Here is an 18,712-nt window from a genome sequence, read left to right as displayed (position 1 = left end):
GGATTATAAGTCAGTCCTACTTCAAAGTGGAGCTCTGACTAATCAATACAAACCCTTTTCTAATATTGATCTGCGACCTCGCTGGTCATGCGTCATGAACTCGTTTATTGGCAGATCAGGAGCAGAACAACAGTAATGGAGACTTCAACACTTTGGAGTTTCAGGAAATTTTGTCTTTTTTTTCATTCTGCCTTTATATACCACTTAAAAAAAAGTGGTAACACTTTACAATAACCAACTAAGTAATGTTTATAGATGGTTTATAAACCAATTATTAACCATTTACAAAGTGCATATTTAATCTTTAAATGTTTTCAACCAATTTCTTAAAGGTATATGAATAATTTCAAAATCATTAACATACTTAATATGGTGTTAAAAATGTTATAATGAGTGCAACTAAAACTATTAATCATAATTTAATTGCCTTTATATACCACTTTAAAAAAAAGTGGTAACACTTTACAATAACCAACTAAGTAATGTAAATAGATGGTTTATAAACCAATTATTAAGTGCTATACATATTTAATCTTTAAATGTTTTCAACCAATTTCTTAAAGGGATATAAATCATTTCAAAATCATTAACATACGTAATATGGTGTTAAAAATGTTATAATGTGTGCAACTAAAACTATTCATTATAATTTAATTGTTTTTTCAATGGTATAGTAACTATAAACTTACATTAATATACCATCTATTTGTCATTTATAAATTATTTAGTTAGTTAAACATTAATAAATTATGTATTTACAATTCGAAATGGCTTATATATAGTTTATAAATGATGATTTTCAAACCCAAAATCAGATTTTAAAAATTAGTTGTTTTTTTAACCCATAAGAACCCAGAGCCAGTAATCCTTAAAAAGGAAAATGGACCTCATATTTCTTATTTTTAAATTCATAAACTACCTTTTCTGCTTACAGAAACACAAATTAGCCTTTTTCTTTCCATCTCCACAACATATATCAAAATTGTGACATTAATAGCGCTGTTTAACAATAAATTATTTTTTTAGATTTGTTTATAACTAATAAAATCATATTAAATCAATAATAAATAAAAACAAATAACCATCTGCCTCTTTGTTTTCATCTCCATAACATCAAAATTGTGACTTTAATAGTGCTGTTAGACAACAAATTCCATTTCAGATTTGTTTTTAAGTAACAAAATAATAATAAATCGATAACAAATAAATATAAATAACACTGCCTTATTGGACGGCTTCTCAACAAGCTACTGTAGCTGTAGAACACTAAAAAACACACTTATGTATTTGAGAAAACATAACCTAAAACCCTCTGCTCCTCTAGGGAGCACAGAGCAACAACATACAGAGAAGTAGCGTTGTCCATGTCTTTTTTTTGGTAATTTTGTGTCTTTTTAAAAATAATTTTGTGTCTTTTTTAATAATTTTGTCTTTTTTTTAAATGATTTTGTGTCTTCTTTAATAACTTTGTGTCTTTTTAAAAATTATTTTGTGTCTTTTTTTAATAATTTTGTGTCTTTTTTTAATAATTTTGTGTCTTTTTTATTAATTTTGTCTTTTTTTTAAATAATTTTGTCATTACTAGAACATTTAAAATGTTTGTGACACCGTGGGTTCTTATGGGTTAACTTTCAAAACAAAAGCATGCTCAATGAAGATTTTTAAATGTGCTCACAGATATTATATAGGAGGTAAAATGATGGAAACATCTAGTTCAGTTTTTTTTTTACTAAATATGTTTGAGCTTATCTCCAGTTTTACTCGGCCTATCGTTTGTTCAATTAAATAAAAACAAGAGCCGTTGAACAGCGTGTAACCATGTTGCCTTTCTATGAAACAGGGTTAAGAAGGTCTGGATGATGAGGAAATGTCCCTTTAATGTATAGAGAAAGATAAGAAGGACCACCCACCTGAATGATGAAATTACCTGGAAACATAAAGATAAATTATACTCATCCGAAAACAACGTTAGGAGTTAAGAAAATTCAAGTTTTGTTTATTTTGGAGCATTATAAGCAGCACTGACATACAAAAATAAAAACTACAAATACATGTCATTTATTTTATAAGGAGAATGTGTCCTGATGTGGGTCAGGATGAGTTGAAGGACCATCACAGTCCGTTGTAGAGCGGTCGGCAGTGCGGCTCCAGCTTGTCTTCCAGGACGTAGTCTGGCCCACAGACCCAGGGGTCTCCTGTCTCCCACTGCCACTTCTGCAGACTCTGCCTCAGGCTCTGCAGCACGGAGCTGTAGGACGGATCTGAGACCAGGTTCCTGGACTCCAGAGGGTCGGTCCTGTATCGGCAAAGTTAATTAGAGAAGTTAAAGCACTGGAGGTCAACAGAGACTATATTTTGAGGGTGTAAATCATAATATATACACTGTACACTACACTGTAATTTCCCAGCTTGGGATAAATAAAGTATATCTATCTATCTATCTATCTATCTATCTATCTATCTATGGAAAAAATGATTAGACCACCATTGTTTTCTTCAATTTCTTGTTCATTTTAATGCCTGGTACAACTAAAGGTGCATTTGTTTGGACAAATATAATGATAACAACAAAAATAGCTCATAAGAGTTTAATTGAAGAGCTGATATCTAGACATTTAACATGGTTTTCTTGATAATAATTTGGTTATCACCAAGAAAACTATGGAAAAAATGAAAATGAACAAGAATGTATTTTTTTTACATTCCACAGTCCACATTCTGGCAGTATGTAATATCCTCCAATATTCTCTAGGGTTGAAATTTGGAATTTGCAAGTATTTCAAGTGTCTAATTAAGGGTTAAGGTAACACATTGGCAACAGGGCGGATTTCCTCAGGTCATGAAAAGACATCATGGAGATACATAGTTTTCACAGGACAACATTTATTCTAATGTCTCAAAATATCATTCGGTTTTTGTTGATGTGGTTCTTGTTTTGTGCCTTTTTATAGTCTCCCCCCAACCCCCAACTTGTGAATATAACATTTTTTACCATTTTGTTTTTATCATACAGTCATGGAAAAAATGATTAGACCACCCTTGTTTTCTTCAATTTCTTGTTCATTTTAATGTCTGGTTCAACTAAAGGTACATTTGTTTGGACAATTATAATGATAACAACAAAAATAGCTGATAAGAGTTTAATTTAAGAGCTGATATCTAGACATTCTCCATGGTTTGGCTTGTTTAAAATGTTAGTTATTTATTTGGCAAATAAAAAACTGAATTCACATTTTATACCCAGATCACTGTGCTTCTTATTTAACCACTAAAACTATTTTTTCTGTTCAGGAATGCAAGTAAATAACTTTAATTTGACATCATTTAAGAAACAATAATGTTCTTGACTATTTTTACAGTTTTTTGTACACACAGTAAATTTGAAATTTCATGAATAACAAAACCAATTAAATTTTAGCATAAAAATATAATTTCAGTTGAAGAGCTTCTACATATTGGTTTATTAACCATTAAAGGAACATAAAAAATGATATTGGTAATTACTTTTGCTGTTAATTTAGGACAGCTGTGGCACAAACTGGTGGTCTGATACATTTGTTAAACACTTTATGAGTTTGGGGCTTTTAAATGCCTGTTTGAATTCTAATTTTCATAATTTATAGTCAAGTGTTGCATCTCTGTTTTTATATTCTGTACAGCACTTTGTGTTGCATTTATTGTATGAAAATTGCTTTATAAATAAAGTTTGATTTGATTTGATATAGTATATAATTAAATATGTTTAATCCACAATAATACAATAATTTGCACAATAATTTGCACCTTATTTGTTTCATTGCACCAACATTTTTATACTGTATATTCATATTTATTCTGCACTGGAATTCTATTCTACTCCTTAATACATACTCCTTCTTTAGACACATTTTTATTGTATTTTATTGTATTTTTTAAAAAATATTTTATTGCTTGAAGTATGCCTAGGTTGCTCTTTTTATTTAATTGTGTTGTTATTGTCTCTGTGTGTAATGCTGCTGCTACACTGTAATTTCCCAGCTTGGGATAAATAAAGTCTCTCTCTCTCTCTCTCTCTCTCTCTCTCTCTCTCTCTCTCTCTCTCTCTCTCTCTCTCTCTCTCTCTCTCTCTCTCTCTCTCTCTCTCTCTCTCTCTCTCTCTCTCTCTCTCTCTCTCTCTCTCTCTCTCTCTCTCTATAACCTGATATAAAAACATCACAATGTTATAAACTAATTAAGTTAATAGTTAATTAATTAAGTTTACATATACTATATAAAAAGACACATATGCTTTTTTTCTCACTGTCTGACATGAAATCAGACAATCACTTTTCCTGTTTTAGGTCCGTTAGGATTACCAAAATTATTTCTATTTGCTAAATGCCAGAATAATGAGAGAAGGATTTTTTTAGACAATTTTTTATTACTTTCTTCAAAGTCTATCTATCTATCTATCTATCTATCTATCTATCTATCTATCTATCTATCTATCTATCTATCTATCTATAACCCAATATAGTGAGAATATATGATGAATATGACACCATCTTAATTTCCTTACTCGTTTCTGGGAAACATAGACATTTTAGGATTTTCCGTTTCTGCTTGCTATTATGAATAAATGTAGTTTGAGTCTTTGACCGTTTCCTTATGACTAAACAGTGACTGGAGGCAGGTGTGTGTCATTTCAATGTGAGGAACTTGCGTCATCGACTAATCAAGGTGAAGGATTAGGATCACTAATTTTAGAGCTCTGATCTTAAAACTCATCTACCGAATGTGACTGATATTGATCAGTGAATCATCCTGAAGGAGCTCCAACACGACGAACATTAACCCATTGACGCCGGGAAAGCATTACCGCATTTCTACCATTAAAACCAGGAGCGCTGTTGCGTCACTCTACCATGAAGGCCGGGACAGTGGATATGCCATTTTGTAGTATTTGTGTTTTTTTCCACCTATTTTCGGTCTCTTGGCCAATGAAATGCATCAGAACATGATCAGAATACATGTGGGAGTGTCGCAATGCATCATGGGACTTTTCCAGAACTTTAAATCATGGAGGAAGACGACTATAGCGGAGGAGCTCAGCAGGAAGTGACGGAAGAGATCTGATGAAAACAGCGCAGATGATTTTATTGCTGATCCGGACTTTGAACCCTCGGAACCAATCGACCGGCATTTATGGATGAGGAATATGTTTTTAGACGACATATTTTCACCGAAGAACAGACAGATTTGTGGCCATCTGGAGATAATAATAATATTATTAATAATATATTAATATTAATAATAATAATTGATTGTGATGATGATATAAGAAATCATGACTGTTAATGTCTTATATTACTTTATGCGTCGTTGAGTACCCTGAAAAGTGCAATATATAAAATGTATTATTATTATTTATTATTATTATTATGATAATTTTTTTTTTTTGTATTGCAGTAGGCTAATGAGAACTATGTCTTGTTCTTCCAATGGTCATATCATGTTAGCATCTTGCTAATGGGCATGTATTAGTATTATGCATAGGATTTTTTATTCAGTCAAATGTAACATTTGCTGAGTTTGTTGATTTTTAAAAAAAACTTTATTGAAGGTTTGGACAAATAAACTCAACTTCGTATGAAAGTCACGGGTATAAGCTCTCAAATACTTTTTGAATTTAATTTTTATCTGCTACAGAGGCTGAAAAATCTATTATTTAGTAGGTGTTGAATTTCCAGAAAAACTTCAGGTTTTAGGGGGTCATTTGAAAATCGCCCAGAGGTTATACAGGCATTTTTTTTCCAGGCGCTTTAGGCCTTAATGGGTTAAAGCAGCGTGATCTGAGACAGACCTGGAGTCGAACAGCTCCCAGCGCTCCCTGTAGTAATACTGCTGCAGGCTCTTGAACCAGTGGGTGGGCTCGCCCAGTCTGGTCCGGTTCAGAAGGTCCTGGAAGGTGGGCGACACGTACAGGTCCTGGTCCACGGGGAAGGGCATGCGGTAGTGGAGGTTGTGGAGGAGGTGGAACGCCCCCTGGTGGACGGAGCGGGTCGGGTAGTACATGGTTACCTACGGATACAAATACAAATACTTTATTATTGGATAGGGACAATGCACATTAATGCAGCTATTCTCAACCTTGGGGTCGACATTTTTTTGTCATTTTGTGTCTTTTTTTTGTCATTTTGTGTCTTTTTTTTGTCATTTTATGTCTTTTTTTTAGTCATTTTGTGTCGTTTTTGGTATTTCTTTTTTCTTTTTTGGGTCATTTAGTGTCTTTTTGGTCATTTAGTGTCTTCTTAGTTATTTTGTGTCTTTTCTGGACATTCTGTGTCTTTTTTTGGTCATTCTGTTTCCTTTTTTTGGTCATTTTCTGTCTTTTTTAGTCATTTTGTGTCTTTTTTGTTTTTTCTTTTTCTTTTTTGGGTCATTTAGTGTCTTTTTTGGTCATTTAGTGTCTTTTTTGGTCATTTAGTGTCTTTTTTGGTCATTTTGTTTCCTTTTTTTGGTCATTTTGTGTCTTTTTTGGTCATTTTGTTTCCTTTTTTTGGTCATTTTGTGTCTTTTTTTAGTCATTTTGTGTCTTTTTTGGTCATTTTGTGTCTTTTTTGGTTTTGTTTTTTTTCCACCTGCCCCCTGGTGGACGGAGCGGGTCGGGTAGTACATGGTTACCTACGGATACGAATAAGAATACTTTATTTATGGATAGGGACAGCGCACATTAATGCAACCAATATCAACCTTGGGGTCGACATTTTTTGGTCATTTTGTGTCTTTTTTTTTGTCATTTTGTGTCTTTTTTGGTCATTTTATGTCTTTTTTTTAGTCATTTTGTGTCTTTTTGGATTTTTTTTTTCTTTTTTGGGTCATTTAGTGTCTTTTTTGGTCATTTAGTGTCTTCTTGGTTATTTTGTGTCTTTTCTGGAAATTTTGTGTCTTTTTTGGTCATTTTGTTTCCTTTTTTTGGTCATTTTGTGTCTTTTTTGGTCATTTTGTGTCTTTTTTTAGTCATTTTGTGTCTTTTTTGGTTTTGTTTTTTTTACCCCTGCCCCCTGGTGGACGGAGCGGGTCGGGTAGTACATGGTTACCTACGGATACCAATACAAATACTTTATTTATGGATAGGGACAGTGCACATTAATGAACATCGATAAACATCCAGTGGTGGGATGTAACTAAGTACATTTACTCAAGTACTGTACTTAAGTACAATTTTGAGGTACTTGTACTTTACTTGAATATTTCCATTTTATGTAACTTTATACTTCTACTCCACTACATTTAGCTGACAGCTTTAGTTACTTTACAGGTCGAGATTTAACGCAAAAAAATGTGATTAATTTAGAGTGATTAGACTCATAACAGTATATTAAGTAGTTTAAATGAGCCCTGGCTTAAGAAAATTAAAAGGCTGTTTACATAAAAGCATCAATAATAATAATGTAATAATATATTTGGAATATATAAAAGAACACACCAACTTTTCCAGAATTAAATTGAAAATGATGCAGTTTAATGTCTCAGTGTACTCTGAAATTAATGCACATTTGCAACATTTAAAATTCTATATTGAGCATGATAGTGTTTTGAAAGTAAAAAAAAGATTCAAAATCACATTTTATGTTGGACTAAAGGACTAAAAAAAAGACACAAAATGACTAAAAAGACACAAAATGACTTACAAAGACATGAAAAGAATTCAAAAATGGACAAAATAGCCCAAGACTCCATAGAGTTAAGTTGTTAACCCATTTCTTGTTCCCTGAAAAAGGCCTACTTGTATAATTCTGAAATGTACATTATTTTTCAGTTTTGGTTAAGCTTACCTTTTTTTATTTACCTCTGGCAGTTCACCACTTACCTTTGGACCCTTTCAAGCTGTTCATTTGACTTGAACTGCTTGAATTTCAATAAAAAACTGGAAAAATTGGGGTGTTCTAAAACTTTTGAAGTAATGTTCCTGTATTGAGAGTGACGGTACAGAGGGTAAGGCCTGGTGTTTCTGTTTCTGCTCACTCACCTCGTGCAGCGACTGGCTGGCGTAGACGGTGTGCCAGCTGCTGGGCTCAGAGACCAGCGCCGGCAGCAAGGAGCGACCGGTGAGGTGGACCGGGTCGCGGGGGTTGCCGGGCAGGAAGTAGGACGGGTACGGGACAGACAGCCAGTCCAGGACGGTGGGAGTGATGTCTGCCAAACACAGAATTAGAACCAGATTTAAGAAGAAAGGGGACACGTCGGACAAAAGCACCAACATTTTCCACATACTCTCTATCACCATAGGTTTACATTTTTGGTAGGAGCCACTTCATCCAGATTGTGGACCGGAGATGGCAGCCATATAAAGTCTATGAGAACCAATATATCTTCCAATCCACTTAAAAGGTCAATCTTGGTGTCAAAATATACATTTTCTGCGTCAAAGAATCATTTAAAGCTATTGAGACATGATCTGACATGAGATTAAAGCGTTCCCTTGATGTTTTTGAGCAGTGTACATTGCAGCTAATCTCCCGTGAACATAGATTCTGCGGATTTTTTTCTCGTAGATTTGCCACTTTAATCTCGTAAATTTTTCTCTCAAAATATTACCCCCCTCCCCCGAGTCTGTATGTATTTTTTTTACATTCCACAGTCCACATTCTGGCTGTATGTAATATCCTTTATATTCTATTTATTCTAATGTCACAAAATATCATTCGGTTTTTGTTGATGTGGTTCTCGTTTTGTGCCTTTTTATAGTCTCCTCCCAACCCCCAACTTGTGAATATAACATTTTTTACCATTTTGTTTTTATCATACAGTCATGGAAAAAATGATTAGACCAGCCTTGTTTTCTTCAATTTATTGTTCACTTTAATGCAACTAAAGGATTTGTTTGGATGAATATAACGATAACAACAAAAATAGCTCATAAAAGTTTAATTTAAGAGCTGATATCTAGACATTCTCCATGGTTTTCTTGATGATAATTTGGTTATCGCCAAGAAAACCATGGAAAAAATGAAAATAAACAAGAAATTGAAGAAAACAATGGTCTTATAATTTTTTCCATGACTGTAGTTTTATCCTGGTATTTTTTTTTATTATTTGTATAAACCAACACCGTAGGGATCCTCTATATGTCCTGTACATATGGCAGAATTGATAAAATGTATAAAATAAAGAACATTTGTCATAGTGAAAGTCAGTTTAATTTTATGTTATTAGCGTCAGCAAGCATTTATATGACAAATTTTACTATAATTTAATTGTTGTTATTTTTATATTCATCCCTCAGGGGATGATTTTCACTTTTTCTCTCTCTCTACTTTCGCTCTGTCTCCACTGTGTTAAAGTGTTCATGTGTTAATGTGTTTTAGTCTTTTTGGTCATTTAATGTCTTTTTTTTGTCATTTTTTGTCCTTTTTTGGTCATTTTGTGTCTTTTTTTTGTCATTTTGTGTCTTTTTTGGTATTTTTCTTTTTCTTTTTTGGGTCATTTTGTGTCTTTTTTTGGTCATTTTGTGTCTTTTTTGGTCAATTTGTGTCTTTTTTTGGTCATTTAGTGTCTTTTTTGGTCATTTAGTGTCTTCTTGGTTATTTTGTGTCTTTTGTGGACATTTTGTGTCTTTTTTGGTCATTTTGTGGTCAATTTGTGTCTTTTTTGGTCATTTTGTTTCCTTTTTTGTCGTAGTGAAAGTCAGTTTAATTTGATGTTATTAGCGTCAGAAAGCATTTATATGACAAATTTTACTATAATTTAATTGGTATTATTATTTTTCTATTCATCCCTCAGGGGATGATTTTCACTTTCTCTCTGGTTATGTGGATCTGCTGCTGATGCATCATTACTAAGTCTCCCTCTTGTGGCCTCAGAGGAACACGTTGGCTTTAATGTTTTTTAATTTGTCCCCACCTGGAACACACCAGGGGTCCCAAGACACATCTGAACACTCACAGGGTGATTAAGGAAATAAATCGTGTTCATTTTTCTGAATTATCTTTACTATTTTTGGTGCAATGATCTCTGAGGTCTGCAAATGAGTCAAACCTGGATGTGCCTAAATGCAGCTAAAAACAAAAGGCGATCGCTCTTTTGCAGTTTCTGCCCAGAAGCTGTGGAACAGTTTACCGCTGCAAATCCGGTCCTCAAAGACTTTGGACAATTTTAAATCTTCTCTTAACCCATTTAGGCCTAAAACGCCTGGAAAAAAATGCATGTAAAACCTATATTTGAGAGCTTCAAACCTTTAATAAAGTTTTTTTTTTTTTTTTTTTTAAATCAACGTGTTGCATTGCGACATGTATTCTGATGCATTTCATTGGCCAAGAGACCAAAAATAGGTGGAAAAAACTACAAATACTACAAAACGACGTATCCGCTTTCCAGGTTTTAATGGGTTAAGACTCATTTTTTCTCCCAGGCTTTCGAACCTGAAGAAAGTTGTTTCTGTATGTTGTATTGCACATCTCATGTAATATATTATTAGATCAAATTGTCTTTTATTTTTATTTGTGAGTTTATTGTTATTCAATTATATACAGTACAGGCCAAAAGTTTGGACACACCTTCTCATTCAATGTGTTTCCTTTATTTTCATGACTATTTACATTGTAAATTCAAATTCAGATCAAATTGTCTTTTATTTTTATTTGTGAGTTTATTGTTATTCAAGTATGTATCTTGTATTGGATTTTGTTGTTGTTGTTATTCAGTTATGTAAAGCACTTTGGTCAACCTTGGTTGTATATAAGGTGCTCTAGAAATAAACGTGACCTTAACCTAAGAAACCCTGATGAGGTGTCAGATGGGAGTCTTCCTGTAAGTCGCTTTGGATAAAAGCGTCTGCTAAATGACTAAATGTAAATGTAAATGTACTTTAAGGAGCCAGCTTGATGCCTCACCCAGCAGGCTGACGTAGGCCTGGCTGGTGTCCCCCCAGCGCTGCCGGTCCTCTGGAGAGGAGACCAGCATGGGCTCAGCGGTCCCGGAGCGGTACAGGTTGGTCCTGCCGTTGGGGAAGGGGATCCCGTTATCTGAGCTGTAGATCACCAGAGTGTCGTTCTCATAACCAGCATCCCTGAGCTCCTGAAGGACCAGACCGATTCCTGCAGAGGAAAATCACACCATGATACTGTAGTTTAGTGTTTTACACAGGGTTCAGACACTTTTTCAGTGGTCAAATTCAAGCATTTTTCAAGGACTTTCAAGGTCCATTTTCAGGCTTTTCCAGTACCTTACAACAGTTGTAAATAGCATGTTTTAGATGAGTACTTACACTAAAAGGGGGAGATTTCACTGAACCATAGCAACAGTGGTGGTAGGAAGGAAGGTAGGAGGAACGCTCTTCATTTCAGATAGATACTCATTTTTTTTTTACATTGAACATGTGATTATCTATAGTCTATAGATGGAGATAGTCAGATTGCAAGACAAATACAGTAAGAACTTCAAGCATTTACAAGCACTTTATCCAAAATTTAAATAACATTAACATTAACATTTAAATTCAAGCATTTTCAGGGATTTCACGCACCCGTACCAACCCTGTTTACAAGAACACCTCCTCCCTACCTTATGTTTTGTGTCTTATTATATGTGTTTGTTGTTAAATACCTTGGTCCAGCCTGCTGACTGTGGTGTACTGTGCAGCCAGGTCGGCTCGTGCTGCAGGTGTGTCCGGAACAAAAGGAGGAACCTGAAGAACGAGACATGTGATTTAATTCAGGGGTCACTTTTGAGTCCATGGGGGTTTTTATTTACATTTTAAGCAACGTCTAAAGTATATATATATATATATATATATATATATATATATATATATATATATATAAATATTATGTAAGCGATAACGTACAATAAGCAGGTCATTATTGCAAAATAAATCCTAACAGAGTGATGCATCTTGAGGTTTATTTCACAATGATGACCTGCTCAGCGTGCATGATCCTATTCATCACACGATTACTTACTGAGAAATCGTCAATTTGACACATAAAATTTTAATTTTAAGGAATTTTATCAATTTCAAAATTATACTATTGTAGCTGTTTTTTGCAGAAATGTATTTGTTGTGTTTTACAGCGAATAATCCTTTATTTCTCAGTGACAGTGGAGTTTGTTTCTAAGTTTCTGTCACTAACCTTGACTTGTTCTGGTGTGTAATATTCTGGTGTCCAGTCAGGTATTCTGCCCATCCCCATGTCTCCGTTCCCAAACTTCTCACAGAAAGCTCCGTACTGGGGCTGCGAGTGTCCACATCGGTGGGTGTCGTGAAAGGCGACATAGAGGAAAAACGGCCTCTCTTCTTCTTTTATATTGTCTTTGTTCTCTTCTTTCTTTCGCCTTGGTTCAAAGACTTCCTCTTTATGAGTCTGGAAGAACTTGCGGACCAGGAGTTTGATGCGGGTGATGTTCCTCCCCACCTGGAGGACTGAGTTGTTCTCCTCTGTGTAGGCAAAATCAAAAGGGTATACAGGACCAGGACCCACATGCTTCTTCCCTATTATACCTGTAGGAGAGAGGGAACAAAGAGAGAGGGGGAGAAATGGTGATAAGAGGAAAGAGAGTGGTCAATCCTACCCTCAAAAATGTCAGAATCTCTCTGCTTTCAAACTGAAGGCAACATCATAATGTCACAGGAGAACTGGAAGGAAATTTTCAAACAACAATGGAAAACAACAAATTCTCCACTTTGGAAAGGATATTCATGGAAAATCTCATTCGCTATTTCTGCATGTTGTGGAAGCAAAGAGGCGAATCACTATCACATATTCTGGTGTTTCCCTGTTAGGACCCCATTTTGATTGAGCGTACATCAAATTCTAGAGACTGTGTTTTCAACAAAAATAACTTTTTGTCTCAATTTGTTATATTTAGTGGATCTAGAGGAACTGGAGTGGAGGAATAAAGATAAATATTTACTTAGAATATTATTGGTGGCCTGTAAGAAATCAATAACAAAGAAATGTCTGCAGAGGGAGGCTCCTAGTGCAGATGAATGATTGATATTGTTTACAGTATCTTTGTAATGGAAAGAATTACTTTCAATTTAAGAACACAAAAAGAGGTATTTATTGAAAATTGGCAAAAATGGATTACATATGTCTCTACCATAAAACCGGATTTCAGGTAATCTCAGATTGGACGATCAGAATACTTTCATTTCTTTGTACCTTTCCCCTTTTTATTTTATTTTATTTATTCATTTATTTATTTTTGGGTGTTTTCCAATCCCCTTTTGTACACTTTTACTTTTTTCTTTGATATTTTCTGTATTTGTCTATAGGTCTTCATGTTGATTTTTTGTTTGTTCATTTCAAAAACCAATAAAAAGTAAATTACAAAAAAAAAAGAATCTCTCTGCTTTCATGGACCACTTTGGCTGTTTTCACCCTTAGAGATGATCACATCCTTCTTCCAGACAAATATACATTTCTTCAGTTTTGGACTTTGGACCTTAATTTTGATCTGAAACCTAAAAGATTCCAACTTTGGCTGCTAGATCCTTTTATTCTAGCTGATGCAAGCTTTTGCAAATACATCTCTGAATGATTACAATTTTTTATGAGACCAATAAAGACGTCAAAGTGTGTGTAAACTGGTCTCGTTAGCCGTGTTTCCATCAGGGGAAAGAGTGGCTACTGGGAAAGTCTCTGGCCAAGCCCTCTCAAATGACAGCGCACTCACCTGTCTCCATTACAAAAAAAATATTTACCAGTCCAGGAGGTGACGTATGGTTTTAGATCGTCGCGTAAACGCTTAGCGACAGTTTTGACCGTGACTTCACATGAAGGCGACGGACTAAACTGGAGAGATGCAACTGTGGTCGCCGTCGCTAACTGTGCACAACGTCCTGATCATAAACAAACCAGCATGGCTAATTATGCACAGCATCTGGTTGTTTACCTGTGTGTACGTTGGCTTGGCTGAGGAGCAGCGGCAGACTTTGGACTCCATCAAACGAGTTGAAGTGGTGAACACCCTGATGGAGGCCGTACATGCCGTTCTGGTGCTGAAATCACATCAAACAAACCTCAGTACTGGGCCTTCATGCACAAATGACAGGCATCCATATGTGTGTATGGTGAGCAAGGTTATAATAGTTTTGGATTTTTCATTAGTTTTAGTTTTAATTTCGTTGTGAATTTTTGTTTTCAAATTCAGTTAGTTTTAATTAGTTTTTAGAGTGAGTTTTCTTGTTTTGGTTTAGTTTTTAGTTTTTGAAAATGCTGCGTTTTAGTTTAGTTTTTATTAGTTTTAGTGTTAGTTTTAGTTTTTTTGTAATGGGCTATGTGTTGGGTGCGAGATTCAAAGAGGTCATAATAAATTTTGCCTTAATTTCCTTTGGTTTATCATCTCAGCCCCAATAAGGTTATTAACTCTTACAGTTCTGGGTGTTTTGTATTTTGGTTCTAGTGTAAACATCCCAGTCTCAGTAAACATATTCACCATGTGTTGCATGTTCAAATAGAAACACTGAATTATGAATGAAAAAAGTTGACAAAAACGAAAACTAAGGACAGTTTCACTTTAATTTTAGTTAGTTTTGTAACCATGCAATACAGTTTCAGTTAGTTATCGTTTTTTTTATTTTTATCCTTTTATTTTTATTTCAGTTAACGAAAATGTTTTTTCAATTCTAGTTTTCGTTATTTCGTTAGTTTTCGTTAACTATAATAACCTTGATAGTGAGTATGTGTTTGTTTCCACCTGCGGCAGGCCGGTGAGGATGGTGGAGCGGCTGGGGGAGCAGCTGCTGACGGAGGTGAAGGCGTTGCTGAACACCAGGCTGCGCTGCGCCAGAGAGCGCAGGTGGGGGGTCCGGACCACAGAGTTGTTGTAAACATCCGTTTCAAAGCCAGCATCATCAGCTGGAAAAAGGAAAAGACACATTTCTTACTAGAGGTGGGGGAAAATCATTACAATCAATAATATATCGATTCATAGCCAAGAAGTATCAATATCTGGTGTTCTGATGCTAGTTTTTTGGGGGAGGCCGTACTCTGTAAGATAGTTAGTGGGGGCTATGTCATGTCTGTGCCCAGGGGCCCATAGCCTGCTAACACCAGACCAGAAACCAGCCGTCCATTTCTCCGTAGAGGAGGTGTGGTTTACGATCCTCCAGAGCCGTTTATTGGACGCTATGAATGTCTATCAAAGCGTCTGTAGGTAGCTCTTAGCCAATCAGATCAGTTATACCAGATGACGTAGTAGAGCTACAGAGATGGATGTTTGTTGTGTGTGTGTCTGTGAGAGAGTGTTGCTGCTGCTTTGCTTCTCCAGTTCTCGCTTTCTGCAAGATTATTTATTTTCACGCTTTATTCCCCCTCATGTCATTCAGCCACACATCCACTGATTTTATGGGCAATAAACAAGCTGCTGCGGGTCTCTGGGGGCTCCGCTGTCCCCCGGCTCGTAGCCAGATCACCGCCGTTACAATAGCGGGGCTAATAGCTAATAGCTCCGCTACCGTAACACCGGTGATCTGGCTACCAGCCGGGGGACAGCGGAGCCGCCGAGAGACCTTTCGCCTTTCAACTTTCGCTCTAAACTATTTAAAACACCATCTACAGCTAAAGAGAGTTTTGCCTCTGCAGCAGCCATGTTGGATCCGTAAGAAAACTACAAGCTTCCAAGTGCCGAGTAGTACGCGTCATCGTCTTGCCGTCCCTCCCCGCTCTGTGATTGGATCCCTAAAACAGGGCTAAGAAACCTCTCTGGTTGCCAGACTGGATGGAGGTTCGAAATGAAATTTGAGCGTGCAAGGCAGTCTGGGTATACCCAGGCTAAGGGGCCCATAAGGAGAGAATTCATTAATTTTATTAATGACCTGCAATGCATAATACAGTTTATCATAAACACATTTGACCACCATAGTGTTACTGTTTTATAATTCTTACTATTCACCCATCATTGCATAGCAACAATATACAACAAGGTGGGATGGGACCTTTACCTGTCAGACGAGACATGCATTGGTTCCTCTTCATTTATAAAATCTTGACATGCCACCATACCTCAGTACATTCACTCAAACTCAACACAGTTATAACTCTGGGCCAGTTTAAAACTATGACAACCAATAACTCTGCCTTTCACTTGTGCTTTTTATTATTTTATCTCTTTTTTATCCTGCTGTATCTTATTTTATCCTATTTATATTTTTATTTCTATTTCCCTGTTTTAATTGACTGTTTTTAATGTTTTCAATTGTGTCTTGCTGTTTTTAATGTGTATGTAAAGCACTTTGAATTACCTTGTGTTGAATTGTGCTATACAGATAAACTTGCCTTGCCTTCACTGCAACTGTTTTTAATGTTTTTCATGTGTTTTGTCTGTGCTGTTTGTTCTTCATCGTGTGTTCTCTGTACTCTTGACATCATTGTAAATGAGGGGTTGACCTCAATGATTCCTCAAGAAATAAATAAAGGATAAATGAAAAAATAATAGTCATCATCTGCAGTTCATCCCATAATGTCCCTTGAGGATGACCTGTTTCCTCAGCATTAGTGGAACATCGTCACCCTGTTAAAATAATCACCTAACTCGTTTTTTTTATTCAAGTTTTGCAGGAAACACAAAAAACTTCACCTAAAGTGTAACATGTGACATTTATTGATCATTTCACTCAAAAAAGATGTAACAAAGGATGGCTATTGACATAGTAATAACACTGTGTGTAAATTATGTAACTTAAGAGAAATAAATGACTTTGGAAATTTTTTGAACATGCCTTTTGTGACTTAAATAAGATATGGTAACACTTTATTTTGAAGGTGTCTACATAAGAGTCACACAAGCCTGTCAGAAACATGACATGACAAGTATCATGAGCATTAATGTTACTTCAAAGGGTCATTAATGTTCATGACACATCCCATGTCATGTTTATGACACGCTCATGTCACTCTTATGTAGACTCCTTCAAAATAAAGTGTTGCCAATATTAGTGTCAACAATAAAACACTGATTTTTAACAGTGTGACGATATAAAACTGAGTTGCCACTGCATATAAATAGAAAAATTACTCACCAATTATTAGCAGGACATTTCTTCTCTTTGACTCCCCGATGCAACATGATGACAAGATGAGAAAAAACAACTCCAGCAGCATGATGGAGATTATTTCTCCTCACTGTGACTCATAAATCTCCCCGACTAAGTCAACTAAACTCTCTGCTGGTTCACATTCAATACACCAAATAAATTCAGTCGTCAAAATTAATAACCTAAAGCACAAAAAGTGTGTCACAGCTCCATCACCGTTATTAAAAACGACGCATTTGGACTTATTTTCACGACTTCCGCATACAACTTAAGCCCCGCCCACCTGCGGTCACATGACACAGGTCACGTGAGCGTAGACAACAGGAACCTTCATCAGCGAAATTCTGTTTTTGAGGAAGAAGTGGTTTTAATAAGAGGAACAGAGATGTTTTGACAGAAAAGGACCACAAAAATCACTGCGGACCCAGAGAATAATCAGAAATAAGAAGAATCAACATTTAGTAAGAGTTTCTATTATATTCTGCTGTCTTGCTTTTCTTTTCTATTCTATTCTGTTGGATTTTCTGCCCCTTTTTTATTCTACTGTGTTTTGTAGTGCTATTCTTCTATTCTATTGTGTTGTTTCTGTTTTTATTATAATTGGCGCTAGTCTATTTTATTGTGTTGTTTGTCGACTCCATTTTTTTACTCTGCCCTTATGCTGTTTTCTATTGTGTTATTTTTTTCTGCTTCATTATCTTCTCTTCTATCTTTAGCTTTTCTGTTTGTTGTGTTTGTTAGAGCCAAACAGCTATTTTTACTTTAAATCATTCATGTTCTTCCATTTTCTCAATGCAACATTTTATTTTTCACTGACTTTTGTAGAATATTATTTATGTCTATGTAACAACACATGATAGGACACAATGGGAGAAAAATTTAACTTCACACTGTAAGTTTAAACTAGTCTGGTAAGTCAAACGTGTTAAGATATTTGTTTCTCTGGGAGTTTTATGGCTTTTAAGTGATTGTGGAAGAACAAGTCTTTGCTGTTGTAAGACAATAATAGACAGGTATGCAGAGCACTTACCTGTCACATGACCATCATATGATTATAAAGACATCAGAGCTTGTTAAGGTCAAGGGTCACAGAAAGACATGAGATATCTGTTCAGGTGAGCTGGGAGCTTACAGGTTAGTTTACTGACTTTTTTATTTATTTTTTTATAATTAAAGTATTTATTTAATTTTTAATTTTTCAACATATAATACAAACACTTACAAACAGCCGAGACAGACACCAAAAACAGACAGAAAAAACAAACAAAAAAACAAAACAACCCCCCAGGCAGTCAACCCAAAACGAGGACAACAACATATTCTTACTGTGACAAGTCCTTAATGTATCGAACGAAATAATCCCAAACTAAATGGAAATTCCCTTTAACATTGTTTTTCCTGGCAATCATATATTCAAAAGATGCAGTCTCTGTCATCAGTTGGGTCCACTCTGCAAGCCACATGCTCTTCCAGTTAGTCCATTTTACTGACTTTTTTTTTCTTTCATATATATCTTTATTGGGTTGTCAGGACATAATACACATTCAATCAGAAAAGGTACAATTCACCCATTTTTCCCCCTTTTAACCCATTGAGGCCTGAAAAATCGCTGGGCGATTTTAAAATAAGCCTCTTATTTTCTGGAAATTCGGGAAAAATTCTGGGAAAAAAAGTGTCAACTCTTCTACTAAATAATAGATTTTTCAGCCTCTG

General features: G+C 35.3%; 1 protein-coding gene across 1 annotated transcript; it reads right to left on the bottom strand.

Annotated features, from left to right (window-relative positions):
- Window positions 1–1,975: 1,975 nt before the first annotated feature.
- sgsh (N-sulfoglucosamine sulfohydrolase (sulfamidase)) lies at window positions 1,976–17,106 on the bottom strand. The gene is made up of 9 exons (XM_059346067.1): window positions 16,985–17,106; window positions 14,662–14,822; window positions 13,858–13,963; window positions 12,093–12,460; window positions 11,566–11,647; window positions 10,854–11,057; window positions 7,991–8,157; window positions 5,822–6,039; window positions 1,976–2,296 (listed from the first exon to the last, which is right to left on the bottom strand). The coding sequence occupies exons 1-9, from the start codon at window positions 17,064–17,066 to the stop codon at window positions 2,113–2,115; spliced, it is 1,572 nt and encodes a 523-aa protein (XP_059202050.1). The 5' UTR covers window positions 17,067–17,106; the 3' UTR covers window positions 1,976–2,112.
- Window positions 17,107–18,712: the final 1,606 nt, after the last annotated feature.

This window comes from Centropristis striata, chromosome 1 (genome assembly GCF_030273125.1).
Source record: "Centropristis striata isolate RG_2023a ecotype Rhode Island chromosome 1, C.striata_1.0, whole genome shotgun sequence".
Classification (NCBI taxonomy): domain Eukaryota; kingdom Metazoa; phylum Chordata; class Actinopteri; order Perciformes; family Serranidae; genus Centropristis; species Centropristis striata.
The sequence above is the reverse complement of the archived record's forward strand: the minus strand, read 5'-3'. Positions and strand labels throughout refer to the sequence as shown.